Source organism: Alosa pseudoharengus, unplaced genomic scaffold (genome assembly GCF_046254945.1).
Source record: "Alosa pseudoharengus isolate Yale_2024_CS ecotype anadromous, Long Island Sound unplaced genomic scaffold, YU_APseudo_1.1 YU_APseudo_1.1_scf_12, whole genome shotgun sequence".
Classification (NCBI taxonomy): Eukaryota; Metazoa; Chordata; class Actinopteri; order Clupeiformes; family Clupeidae; genus Alosa; species Alosa pseudoharengus.
This window is the reverse complement of record NW_027468587.1, coordinates 28,745,587-28,768,323: the sequence shown is the minus strand read 5'-3', so window position 1 is coordinate 28,768,323 and position 22,737 is coordinate 28,745,587. Positions and strand designations below refer to the sequence as shown.

General features: G+C 43.0%; 2 protein-coding genes and 1 long non-coding RNA gene across 4 annotated transcripts; all 3 read left to right on the top strand.

Annotated features, from left to right (window-relative positions):
• Positions 1-21: 21 nt before the first annotated feature.
• On the top strand, positions 22-2,946 carry LOC143118443 (uncharacterized). Of its 2 annotated transcripts, XR_012986147.1 has the most exons (5): positions 22-110; positions 213-379; positions 1,217-1,534; positions 2,572-2,659; positions 2,761-2,946. It is a non-coding gene; the product is annotated as an uncharacterized LOC143118443 (long non-coding RNA). The 2 variants fall into 2 exon arrangements; XR_012986146.1 differs by having other exon boundaries at positions 75-379.
• A 438-nt stretch (positions 2,947-3,384) lies between these two features.
• Positions 3,385-7,451, top strand: snrnp48 (small nuclear ribonucleoprotein 48 (U11/U12)). The gene is made up of 9 exons (XM_076280680.1): positions 3,385-3,625; positions 3,873-3,986; positions 4,078-4,138; positions 4,221-4,301; positions 5,087-5,275; positions 5,493-5,614; positions 5,736-5,842; positions 6,208-6,375; positions 7,205-7,451. The coding sequence occupies exons 1-9, from the start codon at positions 3,476-3,478 to the stop codon at positions 7,275-7,277; spliced, it is 1,065 nt and encodes a 354-aa protein (XP_076136795.1). The 5' UTR covers positions 3,385-3,475; the 3' UTR covers positions 7,278-7,451.
• Positions 7,452-13,053: 5,602 nt separating this feature from the next.
• Positions 13,054-22,737, top strand: LOC143119657 (uncharacterized). The gene is made up of 23 exons (XM_076281276.1): positions 13,054-13,090; positions 13,241-13,512; positions 14,016-14,069; positions 14,157-14,210; positions 14,352-14,405; positions 14,517-14,570; positions 14,756-14,809; positions 15,003-15,056; positions 15,371-15,424; positions 16,153-16,206; positions 16,297-16,341; positions 16,847-16,900; positions 16,996-17,049; positions 17,388-17,441; positions 18,026-18,097; positions 18,525-18,560; positions 18,689-18,733; positions 18,850-18,882; positions 19,096-19,242; positions 19,594-19,770; positions 20,188-20,278; positions 20,923-21,000; positions 21,941-22,737. The coding sequence occupies exons 1-23, from the start codon at positions 13,054-13,056 to the stop codon at positions 22,144-22,146; spliced, it is 1,833 nt and encodes a 610-aa protein (XP_076137391.1). The 3' UTR covers positions 22,147-22,737.

The following is a 22,737-nucleotide window of genomic DNA, read 5'->3' as shown; positions in this document are numbered from 1 at the left end:
AGCCACCAGGTAAGGGTGGGGCGGAGGGATGGGAGGTGCCTCCTCCCATATCTGCCCAGGAAGTCCTGATCTGGAGCTCAGTCTGGGGGTGCCCATGGTCCGCAGCAAAGGTACTACGCCCACACCACCACCCAACACGCAGTCACAGAGTGTATAAAGCACTTGACACTAATGGCTTTTCTGTGTGACTTCTCATTCTGATGTGTTTCGAGGATGGATCAACGGAACCTTGGCTGTTCGATGTCCAGCGCAGCTCTTCTGTGTTGTCGGCAGTGTAGAAGAGATCAGAACAGCTTCACCTGTCGTCCCCTGAGGCACGAAGATGAGGATGACAATGTGTTGGGGGCTGAGGAGAATCCAAATGGCTCTTACTTCACAGGTAAGAAATACTGCATAATAGAAATCTTTGTTCCATAAGTAATAAATATATTTATACCATGACAGTACAGAAGAAGAATTTGAACGGAAAATCCTGTTTTTTTAGTGTAGTGAATTGGCAGACAGGCTCCAACCTTACTCATAGTTTTCACCTTTTTTGTCGTTCCTAGTTGTCTCGCTTTGAAATAGAAATATACGTTTGAATACGTATGAATATACGTTTTAGCTCAACACCAGACTCCTGTGGTGTAAGGTCTCTCTGTCTCTCTGCACCCAGCTTAAGGCTTGCCAACGTTAGCAGATGTCCTGTTGCACAGAGCCATATTCCAACACAGCAGGCCTCCTGGCTCATAGCAGAGTAGGAGCCACATGATGTCATAATAGTCAGAGATGCCCCACCTACACACACACACACACACACACACACACACAAACACACACACACACATACATACACCATCACATGATCACATACACACACATGTACCCCACATACACACGTAAATACACACACCATACAAAGATATGACAACATGCATGAACATCTACCCATGGTGTTAGAGGTTGATAGTGAGGTTGTTTTTTTTCCACAAAATGATCCACTAAACAGTGTTAGGCTTTAAACTGTTCAGACATTTGTCTGGCTTTCAGTGGGAAATGCTGCATGAGGATTTGTATCTATTTTAGGTGGAAAAGGGGGTAGATGCTGTTGAATGTTGATGTTGATGTACATCAGAGGTCACTTTTGATGCCTATATTTCACAATCATCCTTGAGTTTCTTTAAAATACACTCACACACAACTACCACACCCACTGTTGTTTTCCCTCCCTGAACAGATGGTGATGAAGCCACACATCTATACAGACCACGAGGCTGTCCTTGTGAAGGCAGTGGAGATGTATTTGGGTCAGTCATCACAGACCCGTCAGATTTCTACATTCACGGGACCTTGGATGAAGATCGAAATGCTCCTGAACTATGGACTGGGCACATATTCCCCTACTGCGACCACACTACCAGCCATGATGTACACCACCCTCATGGCTATTCCCATAGAAGTGAGGGAAATGGTTGTTCATGTCTTTATAGGCCAACGGAAAGCTGTGAAGGTGTCTCGGAACAGTGGACCTGTTCACCTTTCCCTTGTCTTGGTGGTAAGAATTTAAGACAATTATTTAATATACTAAACCTTTTTACCAAACTTAGTTTGGTATTAAAATACAAGGGGCCCTTAATTGTGATCGTGTATAGAACCTCATTATCATTACCATTATTATGGCGAGAGGTATTAGTCCAGTGTTTTTCAACCACTGTGCCGGGGCACACTAGTGTGCCGTGAGAGATCATCAGGTGTGCCGCAGAAAATTACCCAAATGTCACTCACTGGTCCAGAAAAGCAACTGTTGCATCAAAGAATGTATAACCACATGCTCTCATTGATTGTATGATTGCACTATTTGTGGTATCCAGGCATTGTACAACGGGGGCCCCATATCCAGTATTCACAGAATCATCACATATCCAGTTCATAACAACAATTAAATTAGATATAATCACCTACAAATGAAACAGAGGGCACTTGTTGTATTGAGCAGGTCTTGCATAGAAGCCATAATAAGGCCATATCTGTGTATTATTTGAAGTTTTAGGCTATGGTAGGCTATGTTTATTTTTTTCTTCACACAGGATGTTAGTGTGCCGTGGGACATTTTAAGTGTCAAAAGTGTGCCGTGGCACAAAAAAGGTTGAAAAACACTGTATTAGTCTAACCTGCCTTGTGTGTGACTGCACTGATGGACTGGAGGACTCCGGATGGTGGAGAAAACAGTGTCTTTGCCCGCTGTATGGGTCAGCAAATACAAACAGGGATGCAATGAACACCTGGGGTGCATTCCAAGTACGTGGTTTAGTGACAAACCCGGGTAAGTTAACTCAGAGTAAGTGGTAAACCTACAACAGGTTGGAGAATTAAGCCATACAGCTCTTCTATTAGGAGGTTTACCACTTACCCAAGTTTGTCACTAAACTACATACTTGGAATACTCCCCTGGTCTGCCTACAGCAATTATCATTCTTCCAGCTTTATGCAAGATTTCAGGGCATGGAACACCTTATCAACCCTGTTACATTAGGTGTTGTTTTGTTGTTGTTATTGTTGTTTTCATGTGGTGTTGTTTCTTTTTTTACATAGTGAGCAAGACACTGCTGGTTGGAGTTGAAGTGGACATTGTTGAAGAATTGGAATTTGAAGACACTGAGGTATTAGAAGAGCCAGTCATGTAAGTCTTCAAATAATGATTAGCACAAATGTTCTGGATTTCATGTGTTGTGATATTATTTGATCATGAACATGAATCACCCATAGACTTCTGTATTTCAGGCCGGACATGTTGTCCCAGCAGGTTTTGACTGAGAGTGGGCCTACACTGACTCATGAAGATCAGTTGCTTCTTTAACTGCTTTATCTGTATCATCACTTTCATAGATTTTTAAAAGCATTGTCTGTTTGCCAATTGTTTCTTATGTACACAATGTAAGGTGATATTAAAGTGAATTGTACCTGCAACAGCAGCGTGTGTCTTTCTGCGCAGGCCCAGACATCAGACACACACACACACACACACAAACACACGCACAGACGCAAACACAAGTCGCACACACACAAACACACACACACACACACACACACACACACACACCAGAGTCTAGGCTACACAATCCAAAAGATTGGAACAACACCCACACCCCAATGTTATTATTTACAGTATTTTTTTTTTTATAAGTTACTGTTTTCCCTCTAGCCCCTTTAGTTACATCATCTGTATATCTTACTTCGCTCTTTGCACTTTTAACATAGGGTGCATTTGGATTCATGCAGTGTCATTATTATTATATTGCCAGACCCTGGACGCACCATAGGGACGCACCCATAGAAAGTAAAGGACGCGCCCTTTAAAGCTGATGATGTCGCCATCAATGTGCGACGTATACGTCATTACTACAAGCCCACAGATTGAACGTTTCTAACAGCATCCTAATGTACACCAAAATAATTGTATGAAGGAATTGTAATATATGTTTGGTTATGATTTACAATGTCGGAGACCTTCGACACTGAACCCCTCCAAGATCGACTGCAAACTTTACAGGAACTCACTGAATTCACAGAAAACTGTGAAACGAAGCTACAAGAATTATTCGACTCGCTTGAATGGGACAAAGAATGGGACGAAAGTATCAGCAAGGTAACTTATCTTGTGCCGACCTGTTTGGTTTGTTGACGATTAAAAGCATGTGTCTCGGTTATCGTTCCCTTATCAAAGCTCGCAAATGGTTGCCCTATTGTTCTAATCTGCTTTGAATTTGGATACCCAATCGTTAGACGTGCTAACTTACAATTAACGATTAGACCGATTAACGAGGAAAAAAGGACCGATTGCTGTTTAAATTATTGTTGTGTAGACTTGATTTCGTTTTTCTTTGGTAACCTAGGAGGCGATGGAAACATGCCCCTACGACCCAAACCATCGGGTTTCTCGCAGAAGCATGGAAAAACACAAAATGAAATGTCTGCTTAATCAGATGGGTTATTCCCAAGACGAACAGGTAACTCTACACTGTTTCAAAATGAATCTAAAATAAAAGCATGAATAATGTGAGTCTGTTAAGTATTGTTGTTTTTTCCCCCCTGTATCAGGTAGAGATGTATGACCCATCAGGTTGTTATGAGAGAGCCAGCATTCCTTGTGTAATTATGGGTGAGTTCTAGATGATTTGGGATAGCCAGATATATTCCCACTGTGTTGTCTTTTCCCTTAACTGTCAATTTTGCCTTCCCAGATAAAAAGTCACAACAGCAAGTCCTCCGACAAGCAAGAGCAAAGGCTCCTCTTCTGAGATTGGAGGGACAGTACAGCCAAGGTAAGACCACCACAGATGTCCAAAGTATGTGAGATGAAACAAGATTATTAGTTGCACTGCGGATTAATACACTTGCTCATTTGCAAGTGCATTTAGTACAAAATACACAGCTAAAATTCAATTCCTAAAAATATGCTTGTGTTTATTTCTTTCCTGTAACAGGGGTGAGTATGAGGGGAGGTCTGATATAGACAATTCTTTCTCAGGCTTGCCTGATTACTTGCAGTATCCTTTTTTATGATATCCTTTCAAAGGAGCAGGTGTTGTTTTTCCTCAGATCGGCACTTCTCTTTTTCTTAGGATCTCAGGATTCCCATTACGTATTGGGAATTGATTTACCTCTCTGTCGGGGAACGTTTACGAAATGTGCTTTGAAATCATTGTTATCCTCATCCTCAAAAATATTCCATGTTGCCTAATTTGCCTTATTCACACGGCGGCCATTGTTAACAAAAACTAAGCTGTGGGGTACACTGACTATATCATACGCGTTCTCACCACCTACTGGTGAATGCATAGAACACAACAGTCTTCTGGTTTGTTTACCAGCCACAGCCTTGTTTTGGTTTAGAATGTCCGCCGTGTGAATAAGGGAATTGCTCTAACCTTTTTGTTTTTAACTTAGTCTAATTTGTAATACGGTAATATCTCCACACAAACAACTAATCATTTACTTTGAATGTGACAGGGGTACAATTTAGTCTTAAATTAAATTTGACTTTGAGCAGATTCACGTCTGCGTGTGTTAGTGTGGGTGAGCATTTATGTTATTCTGTTATTCCCAGGTGACTATTCTAAGGATGCCACGGATGTCCCTCAGAATCATAAGAGAGCTATATGTGACCTCACAGCGGCTGACCGATTGGCTCTTTATGATCATGTGATCCAAGAGACAGAAAGCCAGCAGAAGGCCAAAAAAGACGCTACCAACAATGAGGACCTCTATGTGGATCTGGTTGCCAAGCTCAATAAAGGTGTTCTTATGATACTGCTTATAGTCTGGTTTGACGTGGATAGATAAGGTTTCAGGATCTATAATGTATTTTTCTTCTTGGATTATCATATTTTAGCAAACTTCATACTGGAAAAATTTGCTTAATTCTTAACTAATTAACTGTTGTGCAAATATGGCAAGACTGTTGAATCACAATGTCTGCTACCTGATAAGTAATGCAGTTTGGCTGTGTACAGATGACGGTCAGAATGGTCCAAAGTCTCACCTGGAGGTCCTGGCAGAGATGAGGGACTACAAGCGGCGACGCCAGTCATACCGTGCTAAAAACGTCCACATCACTAAGAAGTCTTACACTGAGGTTAGACTACTGTTTGTCACTGCATGTATGTCTTTTATACGAGTTTGAATGGGCCCTCATCAGATTGGAAACAATTGCTTGTACTTGACTTCATGCCCTTGTGTTCCTGTCTGTTGCCCAGGTGATCCGGGAGGTGATTGATGTTCACTCTGGAGAGCTTGCTAAACTGTGGGAGGAGGAGCAGCAGGAGGTGGAGGAGGCGACAGCATCCAAACACTCCTCTCACAGGTGACTTAACTGCCAACTTATCCACAGCAAATATTAAAAGGGCAAGTTTGCTCTACTTTTAGATGCAACAGGAATGCAATTTTCTTTTAGCAACAGTTTTACAGGTGTTTTAGCAGGTATCTGTCTTCACTTGTTGGTATGTGGGACAGAGTTAAGGAGGGCTAAGTATCTGATTGACTTCTTGAGAGTTTCTGACATAATAATAATACATTTAAATTACATAGTTCTTTTCAAGACACTCAAAGACACATTAAAAAAAGAGGCATCCAACATTGATCTATTTCACGATGTGTTTAATAGCCGGTATATTAGTGATGACTTAGACCTGCTCTGTCTGTCTGTCTGTCTGTCTGTCTGTCTGTCAGGAGGCACTCTAAGGATCGGCGTTCGGCCTCCGTGGAGTCGGTGGAGTCGCGCCAGTCCCACCAGTCTCTTGTCAGCGCCCAAGACGGCCACAGCCACAGCTCTCGCCACAAACGCAAGCGCAGCCGAGAGCGCAGCCGAGATGAAGATGATGACGGCAGAGGAAGGAGGTGAGGCTGATGTACCTGCGATGGTGCTCTGAAGGGAGATGTACCTGGGATGGTGCTCTGAAGGGAGATGTACCTGCGATGGTGCTCTGAAGGGAGATGTACCTGGGATGGTGCTCTGAAGGGAGATGTACCTGGGATGGTGCTCTGAAGGGAGATGTACCTGGGATGGTGCTCTGAAGGGAGATGTACCTGCGATGGTGCTCTGAAGGGAGATGTACCTGCGATGGTGCTCTGAAGGGAGATGTACCTGCGATGGTGCTCTGAAGGGAGATGTACCTGGGATGGAGAGTTAAAGAGTTCAAAAAACTTAATTGTCTGTCACATAATGACAGTAAGTTGTCTTTTGTCTTTCGATTAATGGTGATATTGCACGGAGTTTCTTTGGATGATGCTCTGTAGAGGTGAATGGTGATGTTGCACTGAGTCGCTATTTGGTTCGCTGTGCGAGTATAATGACCCAGATCTGATGCCACTAATGATCTGGAAAACTTTAACACAGTGGCGTTTGTGTGAATTTATGTGCAAGTCACTCACACTTAAATTGCTCAACACGGACAAAATGCCACATAAAGCGATTGCATTGTGCATTGTTTTCTCTGCAAACAAAGAGTCCAATGGTGGAATGGTTTCATTCCGGAAATGTCCAGTAGAAGAGGTAAAGGCAGGATCAATGGGCTTTTGTGTGTCTGGAGATTCCTGTTATGGTTCTTCTATTTGGCGAAAAGACAAAGGACAAACTATTGATAAATACTATTATAAACTCTTTGCAAAAATGTTCTAATGTTTATCATAATTTAAGTCTCATTCTTAGTGCCTTTGTCTTTTTTAGGGATTCAAACTCTCCAGAGGAGAGACGTCATCATAAGAAAAAGAAGAAGAAGAAGAAGAAAAAGAAAGAGTAGTCCCTGGGTGTGTGTACAGTGCCTCCTGTTGGCCATATGCCATATTACAAAAGTCTTGTAAACATGTTCTTTTGCCAATGTCTTTTTTTTGTTTTAGCTTTGAGTCTGAGGATATCTATGAGGACATCTACGTATGTGTTCACAAATAAAATAAAGTGCACTGCTTTGATCTAAGTATTGTGTCTTCAGCATTCACTGTGATTTCTACAAGTGTAACCTTCTCCTTCTCATGTGTGTATCACTCTTACAGTGAGGATGACAAATTGTCAAAACATGTCTGTCTTATCACGCCTGCAACAATTGAATGACAAAGAAACCAGCCTACTTGTTTTCCCTAGAAGAATTATTATTTCTCTGAGTGTGCACCCCAACGCTGGCAACATGAAACAGGTATGAAAATAAAATGTGATTGTCTGATCAGCCCTGGTGAAGGGTTAGAAAGCATCATGTTAATGAGTTAAGTTAGGCTCCTCCTTACATGCTCGGGAGTAGCAAAGATTGTATATGGCGGAGCAAGATATTTCATCAGGAGCCACTTCCGGGATCCCGGATCTCGCAAAATCCCCCTTTATGCAGTCCAGAGGCAGCAACTGTTCACCACATACGCTAAGGTCTTTGTTAGTAGGAATGTGAATTTTGGGCACGTTTTCATGATCCTTTAACCCTGTTGACCATTTCAGGTACATTTTTAGCATTTTGAGCATTCCAATCTGGAGAAAATCGACCTTATATCAGGTGTGCGCCTGTTATTTATTCTGCTGCTGTTGGCCGGTTGCTACGTACGCTCATCAATACGTACATAGCTTGCTCTTCTTGCTCCGCCATAATCAATCTTTGGGAGTAGCATGGTGAAGCAAGGAGACAGGTTGGCCTGGGCTCCTCCCATTCCTGATCTGTGATTGGGAAGAATCTGTAGCTGTAGTCCTGAACTCCTCCCATTCCAGATCTCTGATTGGGAAGAATCTGTAGCTGTAGTGTCACACCTTGCACGTTTTTACCAGTAGGCCAAAAGGTCACAAATGACTGATAAAATGCCTGCTTTTGCTTTGTCAAGAATGAGCTGGTGGATTCCTGTTTGCATTCAGAACACCAACTTACCCAAACCAATTAGTCCAAAGGACTGGATATGAGCTGGCCATTATCCATTACCTCTCTATCATTTTGAATGTGTTGTGAATTTGCAAGTCATTGAGTGTCATCTGGTCATAAAATCTCTTTAACCCACTTATTAGAGCTCAGTATTTTTATCGATGTCTAATGTGTATTGTCTATTGATGTCTCTGAGACTATACTTTGGGTACAGAATTCAGTAAAGATGAACTAGTATGATTCAATCATCTTAAATTATGATGATCTTGATGGGCATTGGCTTCCAACAGAATAAACAGGATTAAAAAACAGGAACAGGATTAAAGTTCCCATTTGACCCAATCTTTCTCCATGGTTAATCCAGTATTCTCTTGCTTCTGCACCTCCCTCTGCTGCTGGTGTGTTTGTTTGGGGTGGGCTCAGGTATTTCTCACCTGGCTGTGGAGGGGAGGGGAGGGGTTGGAGCCCCAGCTCTGCGATGGCCCTCGGAGCTGGTGGGAGCAGAGGGTGGTAGCCCAGCCCTGGTGCGCGTATGGGGTGTTGACGAGAGTAAGGCCGAGCACGGTGGGCAGGGAGAACGCTGTGAGAAGCCACTGCATTGAGGGACACGCACGCACGCACACACACACACACACACACATGCACACTCGCACACACACACACACTAGCACACACACCGGGGGGAGCCAACAAAAAGATTTACTGAAAAAAAAGACAGCTTTGCCCCGCTTGAAGCTTTTGGGCTCCCTCAACACAGGGCTAGTGGAGGCCCGTCAGGTTTGGACTGGACAAAGCAGAAACGGCAGCCATGGGAGTCCACAGGACTAAGGTAAGTGGGGCTGTGCCACTGGGTGCTGGTGCTTCTGGGAGAGTTAGCGCAGATTTGGGACACTGGCTGCAAAATGCAACAGGGCTCAGGGGCTTGTGCTCAGCAGGGGACACTAATGCCATTACAGGGGTTGCTTTGGCTTTCTGTCGAGATTGAGACATATTTGCTTTTTAATGGTGTGTGCAGTTGTATATTGAGTGTTCTCTTTGGCATTGTGTCAAGTTAATGATATACTGATATTGTTTATATATGGTATGGAGGATATATTGACTGCCTTGAGAATAAGGGTAGTTTTTGTCTCAATGTCACTCATGTGACATCGAAGCAATGCTGCTGATGTGACATCGAAGCAAGGCTGCTTATGTGATCCCCAAACTAGCCTCTGTTGGTTGTAATCCCCCTGCCAGTGTTTGACCTCTCTTGTTAACCAGATGACAGTTAGAAGGTAATCACCGAGACATCGATCATTAGCGGTTCACACGTAAACAGCATGATGCTTACGGCAAATACAGGGCTTTTCAGTTGGACTATGCCTCTGAATTATTTTCTACATTGTTGTTATGGCTGTATATGACATTGAATGCTCTGGCGGAATTCTCCATTGTTCCTTTTAGCAAATCTACAGCTAACTCATTTCCTAATAGTGACAGTTCTTTCTTATTGCTACAAACATTCTACTCATTTGATTCAGTGAATGGCAATACAGTGCTGATTGGTGTATCTGAATGCTACTCAGGTGTATCCTAGCAACTGTAATGCCATGGTGCACCTCGCTGGCCCTGGGGGCCTGTGGGTTTGTAAAGATCCTCCCCCCTACTGTCTATCAAGCATAGCTCCGCCCTCACTATATCAAAGCTTCCAAAAACCCACCGCACATTAAGCCAGAAATCAAAGAGTGACTTCTCCATTACTGAGGAGCTGATCAGGAACGCTTAAATGGAAGATCATTTGTTTGCAACCACTTCCCATTCTGTAAATATGGGACTATTCCAAAACCTGTTCCTCCTTCAAGGGAAAACTTGGGTACTCCGGATTTCTCTTCTGTGAAACTAAGGTCAAGGAATTTCTCTGTTTCACACACAAGTCAGCACAGAGGGCTTTTGAGCGAAAGAGAAGGAAGAAGCTATTCCTCCAAAGACCTCAAAGCGAGCAGGAGGAGAGAATTTTGGATCATTCCGGAATGTGGGACCAGCCTGAGAAGTGCTATATTTCAGGAAGGCCTGTACATGCCTGGCTCTCACACAAAGGCCTGATTGAAGCCTATCACCACAGTATGACTCATCCCCACTAGCCTCCCAGTCCATTCTGAGGGAGTGGGTTTTCCCCAGTGAGATGAACTGAAAGAGAAAAGGAAAGTGGAAGCTGAGGTCAACTCAAACCACTGACTGACTCACAGTCTGACATCTGCAGTAAAAACTGAAGTACTCCAACTCAGACAGTGGTTACTCAGCTCATCTCAGGAAAATAGGGTTTTCCCCCATGTTTTACCTTATGTTTCAGTTCTCAACAGCTCAGCTATGGTGGAGGGAGGGTGATATCTTATCTCCCAACTGTTCCCTGGAGTTTATTCCATTGTCATGTCAACCCAGATTACTGTACTGAATGATTATTTCATGTTCAAGTTCCACATTAACAGTATTGTCAGAAATTCTTCTGAACTGAAGATATCTCACAGTAATAAAGTAATCATAGTGTGTGGCGTGATTCTGCAGAGAGGTTATGTCAGCATGGTTTCTCCCATCATTAGTTCTATCTTCCAGTCAGTCACAGGTCAGAGGTCACGCTCAGGGAGCCTCATGCCAAGGTGGGGCCTTTGATTATATGTTCCATTATACATGCTGTCGAATTCAGCTAAGAAATCACAACATTCCTCACGTTATCAATCCAGTCTGTGTGTAAATAAATGGAAACAAAGCAAAGGGGCTCAGATGCAGTCATACACTAGTGAAGCCAAACAGGAAGGAAGGAAGGAAGGAAGGAAGGGGTGTATCTTGATTGGCTGTTGAGTCCAAATATTCATAGCTTCTTGGTCCCAAATGAAGGGTTTGGGCTAAATGTAATATCAGACCCTCCCAATAATAATATTAATCATTAACACTAGAACTGCAGCGGCGGTCACTTTGACCATTTAAAAAGTTGGATGTAAAAATTACTTTGTTTAAGGAAAAAATACAGTCTTGCTGGCTGAATATATAGAGTTTAAAATCTAAGGGTGAAAATAACTGCTTAATAACAGTTCTAGTAGTTATGAAATGATGGTGCTTCTAGTGTTCTTTGAGGATCCCCCTCAGTGCAGGGTCCTTGGGATTGTCCTATCTACCCACCCCACCCCATGTGGCACACCTAGCTACATAACTACCCCCCATGTGGCACACCTGTATAACATAACTGGCTGTAATCTGTCTCTGTACAGTATATCTTCCAAAGGTGAAATGTTAAAATGAAATGTTATTCTTTCCATGAGCAAGTCTATCATCGTCAGTGTCATCAAATTTTAGTGTGAGTGTGCTATTATAAAGTAGTGTAAGTGTGCTATTATAAAGTAGTGGAGAGTTTCTGAATAATAATCAGGCCTGCACCATAATGACTGCACCACATTGTCTCCCCCTGTCACTAGGGGGAGACAATGCTCTCTTGTTCCTGAACCCATTGAGATACAACCTCAATTACACATGGAGGATGTTTGTTTTTGTTCAATGTATTACATTTTTATACAAACACACATATTGTCCACACTGGGCTCCAAGTGCAACTCTCTTGAACTGTTCTACCTTCTGCAAAAAGGATACTTACTGTCTTATCTGAGAGTTGTGTGTGTTTGTTTGTTTGTTTGTGGTTCATAGCAGGTGTCCACTGCATCGTGGGTGTGTGTTCTCCTGCTGTGCGTCCTCCACTGCCACGCTCAGGACGAGTACTCTGGGTACAACTCAGGTACGGGAGTTAGAATTGCATTGCACAACAGAATCAGACCACTGTTGGATTCACATTTGACATTTTAGCACTGCATTGACTTCTTATCCTGGAGATGTGAATTAGGGCTTAGGCACAGGATCACTGGTACAGGTCTGATGCAGCTTTTCCAAGCCGTATAAACAGGCGACATACTGAACTTGCTACATACACTTACAGATTTTAATAACATGTTTGTTCAAAGTGGTGCTGTGTCTATTGCAAAAAAGGTAAGCAGATACAATTAGAAATGTACAGTGCTGCACAACAAATTGCATTTGATATTCTATCACTATTCACATTTTCAAATTCAAAAGAGGGAAAAAATGGCAAAGCACTGAATCACAAAAAAATTAAATATACACAACAGGATTCCCCTACTTACAACAAATGTCAGCGATACTTTTCATTTGTAGTATATTCACTATTTGAAAATGCAAATCAACTAAATTCAAAATTCATCCTATGCTATGCTACTGGCTCATCCAGGCTACTTCCTTCACGGGATCAAAATAGTATATATACTGACTGATAACATTGACTGACCAACTGGATACATTTTGAGCACTAATATCAGGTTTATCCATTATTGTCAAAAACATTGTTCAATTGCCCTGTTTATTCCTCTCTTACCAAGGTGAGGAAAATGGTTATGAAGGCTCGTTGGTTGACCGATACGATGATCGCTCCACATACCCAAGCCAAGGTAAAACACAACAACTACTCTCACATATAGTCTGAATGAAATAAAATTTACACTTTCATTGTAATGAGCTGATTGTCTACCATGATTTTTAAGTGTCCAGAATCATATGTTAACATCTGCTGAATTATTCTATGTATTAATATAAACAGGTTTCGGTGATGAAAGGGTCATATCTTTCTTCAGTTTGAACAAACATCTCTTACATGTATTGTGCTGTTGAGAAAACCATTAGGAGAAAAAGCAACAATTTTGTTGACAGTTTTTGTTGATGTTAAATCATGACAGAACATCACAATGTTTACACAAAAGCAAAATTAGTTTTGTTAGCTTTGTTCTTTGGCAAGTTCTGTATCATTTCGGTCTGATACCTGTATAAAGAATATCCCCCAGAACCGACCCACACCTATGAGGAGGAGAACACAGCTTCAGCATATGACCCCTACGCCCCTGGGCCCTCCGTGGTCACCATGATGACCGAGGAGCCTTACCCTTATGGCACCACCACCGAAACCTACGACTACGCAAAAGAGGACAAAATCGAGACGTCCCAGGTGCCCTACGACAACGACGGATCAAGCGAAGAGACGCTGGAAGAGGAGGGGCCCACGGAGTGCGACTGTCTGCCCGGGGAGCCAGGATTCGCTGGGTTCGCTGGACCAAAGGTAAGATCGCAGAGGATGGAACATGAACCATGATGCATGCACAGTTGCACAGTGTAGTGCTGCTTGGATAACGAATAAAAGAAGCTATTCCACAGTCACAGGGTCCAAGACCTCTTTGTTATGGATGATCTCATACAAGTGTTCAGACCATACTAACTGTACAACTGACCATTAGCCATGCATCTTTAATACAACTGTACAACTGACCATTAGCCATGCATCTATAATACAACTGTACAACTGACCATTAGCCATGCATCTATAATACAACTGTACAACTGACCATTAGCCATGCATCTATAATACAACTGTACAACTGACCATTAGCCATGCATCTTTAATACAACTGTACAACTGACCATTAGCCATGCATCTATAACACAACTGTCTGGCAGTCCAGGTTTGATAGCTGGCTTGAATTCTTCCCAAGAGGCCACAAGATGTTGATCACCTCTATAGCCCTCCTCCCAGTTTACCTGCCTAACTGTAGGTTCTTCTCACAGGGCTCCAGAGGCCTGCAAGGAAAGACAGGATTCCCAGGAGCTCAAGGACGTCAGGTCAGTGTGCTAATTTGACAGCGCTCGTTGGTTTTTAGGTGACATTCCTCTCTTGTTTATTGACATGCTCCATTACTGTGTTGCCAGGGTTACAAGGGAACCAAAGGAGTGAGAGGAAGAGGAGGTGACCCTGGCCCTGTGGTAGGTCACTCACCGCACATTTGAGTTTAAATTGCACACTCTAAAATCCAATACATGAGCTTCTATGTTTGTGTGTGTATGTATCTGAATATTTGAGTGTCTTATTAGACAATCTCTGGTGACCCTTTGACCTTCCTCTAGGGTGATTCCGGGCCTGATGGTGATGACGGGGAGTCTGGATTCTCTGGAGCAATGGTGAGCAAACCAGATAGTCATATAGCAAACCTTTACTCAGAGGACTAAATGTATTTAATCTTCTGCCAGTATTTATAATGCTTTCTCACCTTGTCCTCTGCTATGTCACAGGGTCTGCCTGGTCCACCAGGTGACAGGGGCGAGTCTGGGATCTTTGGCCTGAAGGTAAGGAATTCTACTATACAGCCAAAACAGCCTTTTCAGCCATCTCTCATCTCACAGTATATTGTATTTCTGGAGTTTCTCAATCAACAGTTTCCAGTCCAGTGACCATAAAAGCCGGAATTACATAACAGTTAAGCATTTGGAAGCCATAATTGTGTTGTCGGCACGTTTCCTCTGGTCTGTAGGGTGACATCGGAATAGAAGGCCCGCGGGGAGGTGTTGGTGATCCCGGGGATGTGGTAAGCACTACAGCCTTTTAAATTGATATATATCCCTGACAGAGAGGCATGGTAGGATGACTCAAATTCAAGACTACTTCCATTTAATGTAGAAAGTGTAGTTGAAGTTTGTTATTTTGTAACAACAGGTGCACGCTTTGCCATACTAACGTGTCATGAAGTGATTCACTAGTTTCTCTTCTTCTGATTTTAGGGCCCAATTGGTCCACCTGGAACCACTGGAAGTAGAGGAGCTAAAGGTGTTAAGGTCAGTGTCATGGTGGTCGTGGTATACACATACATCAACTATTCTCAACATATAGTTAATCTGATCAGTACACTTCATCCTCCCCACAGAACGGTGACATTTTAACATGTGAGGTCTTTAAGATGAGTCTTTGTGCTAGTTACCCCTCAGCCTTTTATACATATGGGATAGAATTTCTTGACTATTGTCAGTTATAAATTCAAATGTCCACTTTTAAGTTTTTTTTTAAGTGTAAAACTACTGATTGGATTTACTGTAGACAACAACCTGATTAACTAGAATGAAAAGCTTATTAGACACTTTTCTGTCCACAGGGATCCATTGGTAAAACTGGCAAGCAGGGTCCAGAGGGGAGAGAAGGATTCAAGGTGAGACGAAGAGCTTAGTGTAACTGACTACATGTTCAGAGCACCTGCTCAAAGCAAGCCCATGAAATGAGTGGGCTGCCCTGAGATGAGTCTGTGTGAGCGTTGTGCACATTGTGCAGTAATGCCTGGTATGTGTGTCCCTTGTACTTTTTTGCATGTTACAAATGAGGGGACGACTTTGTAGATTTTGCATCTCTTGCATGACTCTTTGGAAATGCCATTTCAAAATGTGATATGATCATAGCACTGGCTGACTAGTATGCATGCTAAATGTGTCACTGCACAGCCCATCAAAGAGGGGAGGCTTTGGGCATGAAATTGGACCACAAACTCAAACCCCTCCACACATGACTGTTGAGAATGTACAGAGGCCACAAGCCGCTCACACTCTACTTGGATGGTCTCTTAAAGACTATAAACGGATGCCCAGCTCATCAAACAAACTATCTGTGATAACAATAATGTATGGTTAAAGTTAGGGGTTGGCTTTGGTTAAAGTGATGCTCAGTAATTGTTCAACAATAATTTAAAAAACTGAACTTCAATTTCAACAAACCAGCTGTAAATCTATGTAGGTGAACTATCCAAGCAAAGTGTTACTGGAAGCATTCATATACATTTTGAAATCTTTATCATTTATAAATTATCACATATAAATGTTATTGTTGTTGTCAAATTGGAAACCACTCTGCCAGTTGAATTGTGATTTCTCCTCGGTGATTGTACAGGGCCAGATTGGAGCCCCTGGATTCTCAGGAGACCATGGAGAGCAGGGCTACAACGTAAGAGATGACCTCATCCTCCCACACCACTCCTGTTGTTGTGTCCCATTCACATATATCATGAATACCTGACTGTTATTTGTTTTTTAGGGTTACCCTGGAGAAACAGGTAGCCAAGGAGAGCCGGGTCCCAAGGTATGCAGCCATGAGATGAGGACTTTACTAACTGATCTGTGAACCGAGTTGAGCACAGTACTTTCCAAAGAGCTTGTGCAAGGGGCCAAATTAAATAGTTGTTTTCTATAAGCATTAGAACAACAACATGGAATAATGCCCCCTGGCCTCAATATTCAACACCATTTAGTACAAAGACAGTACCCAGTTTGTCAAAAACCCAACTAACACATGATCCTACCCGATCAACAACGTTACGTAGTGCAATATCAAGCATTCCAAGCATGCATTGGCTATGTAAGAGACTTAATTTCCGTATTATAAGTCATAGCATCAAAATGAGTTGGAAGCCTTTATTTTAAGGTGAAAGGACAGCATTGTGTTGCTTTAATAACTGTGTGTAATCTGTGGCCATTCTTAGAGTAGGGCTAAGCATAGTGGTTTTCTTGAACAGTTGCATGATATGTCTAAGATTTAGTAGCATGCTCTCCCTCTGAATAGATGTTAATTGTTCATTCTGTTACAGGGAGACCAGGGTTTTGGAGGTCTACCAGGAAGTGATGGGGAACCTGGAGAGGATGTAAGTAACTTTAGAATAAAATAACAGTACAAGTGTATCTATTCATGCATGTATAGATTTGTTTAACATGGTTTGTTTTGGGGTCTTTGTTGTAGGGTCCTCTTGGTGTTCCTGGGGTCATGGGCGTACCAGGGGCTTTTGGACCTAAGGTGCAGTAAATGATTATTAATTATTATATAATACTAATGTAATAACTATTATTATATATGAACTATTATTATTATTAATAACAATTAATTGTATTCACTTCAGACACACACATTCAGCCTTTACAGTAGCTTCATGACTGCACAGTGAACTACAATATGAACTCATTAGATATGACATATACTATATGACTATATGACCAGGACTATATGATGTGTCTGCATCTGAAATACCTCTAATTCATACTGATATGACTTGGATGAGTCACACGTATAGGACTTATATGGCACCACTAATTCCCAACCCAGGACTTATCTGATGGGTCTGCGTCTTTTCCCAGGGTGTGAAAGGTGACCGTGGTCCAAGGGGGCGACGTGGAAGAGTGGGCGCTGGGGTGAGGAGCTGTCCGTTTGCATTAACTCCACCGTGATCTCACCACTGTCGAGCCGTGCTGTTTCTTCATTTGTGGCCTATAGCTTTGAAATGAGGAAGTCCTATTGAACCTGTGATAAACAAGTGAAATCACCTTTATCCCCAGACAAACACACTGTGGTAAACTTGAAATGCCAAGTAGGACTTGTTATGACCTGAAAAACCCCAGATTCCATGATGGCACCAGATTCTATTCTGTGTGTGGCTGTAATGTAGCCTGGCCTTTTGATTGAGGAAGTAATACTATCGGGGAAGTCCCCAGCACTGCACTGTTGAGGAAGTCTTGATAGTTCAGATATCTATTTATAGCTGATATGAAAACAACTGAACGACATAAACATTACTGAATGACCAAACACATTTAGCATTTAGCATTGAAAAATTAGCCCCGTTATCCTATTGCATAGTTGTAATAGATTTCACAATTCCATACCTTTTTGTGTCACCTTTTTGTGTCCTCCTTCATGTCCTCACATACCATGTCCAGCTTAAAGCAGTTAGAACACTGCTGGATGTGTAGTGCTATCGGTGTGTTTTACATTCCAGGGCCCCGGGGGAGAGAGTGGAGAGCCTGGTCTTCCAGGACAGCCTGGACCCAAGGGCTTGCCTGGCCAGCTGGTATGTACATCGCTGATCTCTATCATCTCCACTGGTGTGAAATTTAATGTACACAGAGATTCCTGTCCATTGTGTCTGTAATGCTCTCTATGAAGGCCCCTAGAAGCTGGCTGTTATCATATGCTGATCATAGATGTGAAATAGTGTGTGATGAAATTACCATTGTTTACTAATATCACTTATGAAATCTGCACAATGCGGAACAATGAGTGGAACAGTCTTAGGACATGTTATGATGTCACATATGTAACTGCAATGAAGTCTACTATTCGGATGTCCATTGAGCAGAAGTGAAACAGACACTATACTACACTATACTACACTAGGCAAATAATCAGACACTATACTACACTATACTACACTATACTACACTATACTACACTAGGCAAATAATCAGCAAAAACTCCTCTGTTTACTCTGTTTTTAGGGAGCCAAAGGGGAAACCGGAGCAGATGGACTGAAGGTCATTTTTATGAAAATACACACACACACACACACACACACACACACACACACACACACACTCTGATATCATATATTTAACTTTTAAATAACAACATTTTTTTCTAACCCATTTCTAACCCGTTTTAGGGTGCAACTGGAAGGACCGGCATTAAGGGAGTGAAAGGTCAGAAGGTAAAGTGATCGATCATGTGTTCTCAGCTGACATTTCATTTTTCTTTCGATCGTATCACGTAGTTTCCATTGCACATGATTTCTCTCGTCACAATTTCACTTCCTCTCTTCTACAGGGAAGTGCTGGTGCAGGCGGAGATAAAGGACAGGTTTGTTTACGACTAACAGACATTATGACAACACTGGCCTTTTCCTCTTTCCTTGATCCTCATGACAAGATGATGATGCCATAGTGATTAATCAGATTAATTAAAAATGTAAACAAAATATGAAAGAGATGGATGATTACAAATCTATCAGATGGACAATGAAAGTGAATGTGACACTCAAGAGACGTTTCTTTGTCACCTGACCCGAGCCAGCAAGGAGAGAGGGGTCGCCAAGGGCCTGATGGGAAGGTCGGGCGCGTGGGACCTCCAGGCATCCCCGGAGAAAGAGGAGATTCCGGCCCCAGTGGAGACGCAGGGGTCAAAGGTCGCTCAGGACCAAAGGGTGTGGCAGGTGAACCTGTGCGTATCCAAACACAGTCAATTTATTTTCAATTGAAAAAGAAACAACAAGTTGACATAACTTAATCTGATCAAACTTGTCTTGATCTGATCCAACTTACCTTGGTTTGATTGATTGGTTTGGTGATCAACTGAACTGGTGAGTTATGATTAAACTGAATAGGTGAGTGCGTATTTCAGTGTACAAGTGATTGACTATATCTGACTGAGTCAGAGACTGACAGATCTGATCAGTCTGTCAAGGAGATGAACGTCCACCGGTAGTTTGCATGGTTTAAGTGCACCTGTGCAGCATGTTTGGTGTGTTGACATCCCCACCATGTTAACTAACGAACGCTGGTCTCCTCTCAGGGCCCCGGCCTGACAGACGACCAGGTCCTGCAGCTGTGCCAGGGCGTGGTCACTGCGCAGATCTCCCAGTACGCTGCCTCCATACGCTCCAAGTGTGCCCAGGGATGCCCCATCAACAACCGCACCCTCATCGGGCCCCCAGGACCCCGCGGGCCCACAGGATCTTCTGGCAAGCCTGTGAGTGGCACACATACACACGCACACACACGCACACACACACACACGCGCACGCACACGCACGCACACACACACACGCACACATGCACACACATACACACACACACTCACACGCACACACACGCACACACACACACACACACACACGCACACACACGCGCACACGCACACGCACACGCACACGCACACGCACACGCACACGCGCACACACACACATAGATAAGGTCATAGGTTTTAGGTCAGTTGCATTGGTATCAACCTTTTAAGTGAAAAGTGTCCCTGTTTCCAAGATGTATACACTGATTACACTTTCAGGTCAAAACCCTTCACACAATCATCGTGTGCATCACCACATGAGGGTTTACAAACTTGTTTCTGTCTCTGAACTCACACACACACACGTGTCATCACCACCAGGGTAAAGCTGGCAAGACCGGAGCCAAGGGAGGCCGCGGAGTCCGAGGCCCCACAGGGGTGGATGGAGCCAAGGGTGTGGATGGAGATCAAGGTAAACAGAGCTGTGCACCTCACATCATTTTATTATCAGACCCTCTGATCAGGGGGGTGTCAGGGCCGTCTGGCATTGAAATGAGAGGTGGACAAGTGAAGCGGTCAAGGGGTTGCTCACCAAACCAGAAGTTTTAAGCGGCAAACCAGCATCAGGTTTTATTGCATCTCATATTTGTTTATGTTTCACTTGACATACCATAGATTACCGTAGTTGGTTGTAGTTCTATGTGTCAACAGTTCTTTTATAGACACATCTGTCCTTTCGTAGACCCGAGGTGGATTCAAATTCACAAACATAGGCGAACGTTTGCAAACAGTTTTCCGTTAGCCTTGAGTTTTGGCAAATGTTTGTGAACAGTGAGGAAGTAGTTCTCTGTGAGTATACAGTGGAACTGGACGTGAGTTTGACGAAGGCAACAATGCGATTACCGTTACAATGGAATGTTAACACCAAATCGTTCAAATTTCAGAGAAAACATGTTCCTGCGTTCAAATTCGGCAAACATGCCACAAACGTTTGTGAATGTTTGCCGAATTTGAACGCATCTCTGGAAACAGCATCCCATCTCAGACCTTACCTCATGATCTTACTTTGCAGAATGCCCTTTGCATCTTTTAAATGGATCTTGTATTTTGTGACAGGTACAAAGGGTCGCAAAGGAGACAGAGGGGACACAGGGAGTGGTCTGCGTGGTCATGACGGACCCCAAGGAATCAGAGGTAGAGAGTTACACCTGCACCCACGTCACGTCACGTCACACTGTCACGTCAACGTGATAGACCTTCTTCTTTTAAGGGCAATTTGTTTTAAGGGCAAAGTGTTTTATAACCTATATACAATATACAGTAAGCATGCCTCTAGCTACAACACATAACTTAATGGGCAGCCGTGGCCTACTGGTTAGCGCTTCGGACTTGTAACCGGAGGGTTGCTGGTCCAAACCCCGACCAGTAGGCACGGCTGAAGCGCCCTAACCCCTCACCTAACCCCTCACTGATCCCCGAGTGCCGCTGTTGTTGCAGGCAGCTCACTGCGCCGGGATTAGTGTGTGCTTCACCTCACTGTGTGTTCACTGTGTGCTGAGTGTGTTTCACTAATTCACGGATTGGGATAAATGCAGAGACCAAATTTCCCTCGCGGGATCAAAAGAGTATATATACTTATATATACTTATACTAAACAATTAATTCTAAAGATTTGTTGTGAGCACCAAACAATGCAATGATTTTATGCAATGTTTTTATGATAGAATGATAGTAGAATGATGATAGAATCAATGTTTTTCAGTGTGAGAAATATTAAAAAGTATAAACCAAAGGTCATTAAATCCTAAAGCAAACAAGGTTAGGCACTGCTATAGGTTTAAAAGTCAAGTCAAGTCCCTTTTATTTATACTGTATAGTTTTAGTAGAATAGAATCTTTTTCTAGAATAGAATACAATCTTGTATTTTACCTTGATTCTTTTGGTAAGATTCCAGTGTGACATATTATGGCTTTTCTGTCCACCCACCCACACACACCCACACACACTCACACACACACCCACACACCCATCCACCCACCCACACATATACACACCCACCCACACACACACACACACACCCATCCACCCACCCACCCACCCACACACACCCACACACACACACACACACACACAGGGTTGCCTGGACACCCGGCTATACCCAAGGACGGAGCTGAGGGTCCTCAGGGGCCTCGTGGGTTCCCCGGGCCGGTGGGTCAGCCTGGCATGGCGGGTGTGGCGGGTGTGCCAGGCTTCTGTGAGGCCCGGGACTGCAGTATCCACGCGCCTGTCATGCGCAAAGAACAGGGTCTGGTGAAGGGTCCTCTAAGCACCAAGATGTGAGGCCCCAGTGGAGCAGACCGCAGTGGTAGAGAGTGGGCTTTAGGTCAGTCTGGAAACTCTCAACACCAGGAGTCCAGCGACATCATGAAAACAGTTGCTCTGGGGTTCAGCTCACTTGAAGCGAGGCTTGGACCAACAAGAGGAAAATAACAGCAGAAACAGAAGACTACTGGACCGGAGCAGTTATTGTTATGAAGGCGTCACGGTTCTCAGTTCAGACATATGTGGAACTCATTTTATTGTTTTACACTGCAAAAGTTAATCGTCTTTTTTTTCAGCCAGTACCTAATGTTCATATTTTATAGTTTTGTTTAATTTTATTATCAGTGAAACAATGCTGTGGGTACACCAAAATAAAAACGTGTAAATAATTTTGTAAAGCATCTTATGTACATGTACTGTGTGTTCCGAGATAACATGTTTAAGATAAACATTGTCTTACCTTTTCCAAAAAATCGCCCCCTCACTTTTTTAGTAATCCGTCTTGTGATTGTCTTTAAGAACGGGATTCAACCCTTTCAGGCAACCAATTTCAATTGGTGAAACACTTATAAGTTTAATTATGTTGATTTTGGTTTCATGTTCAGTCTG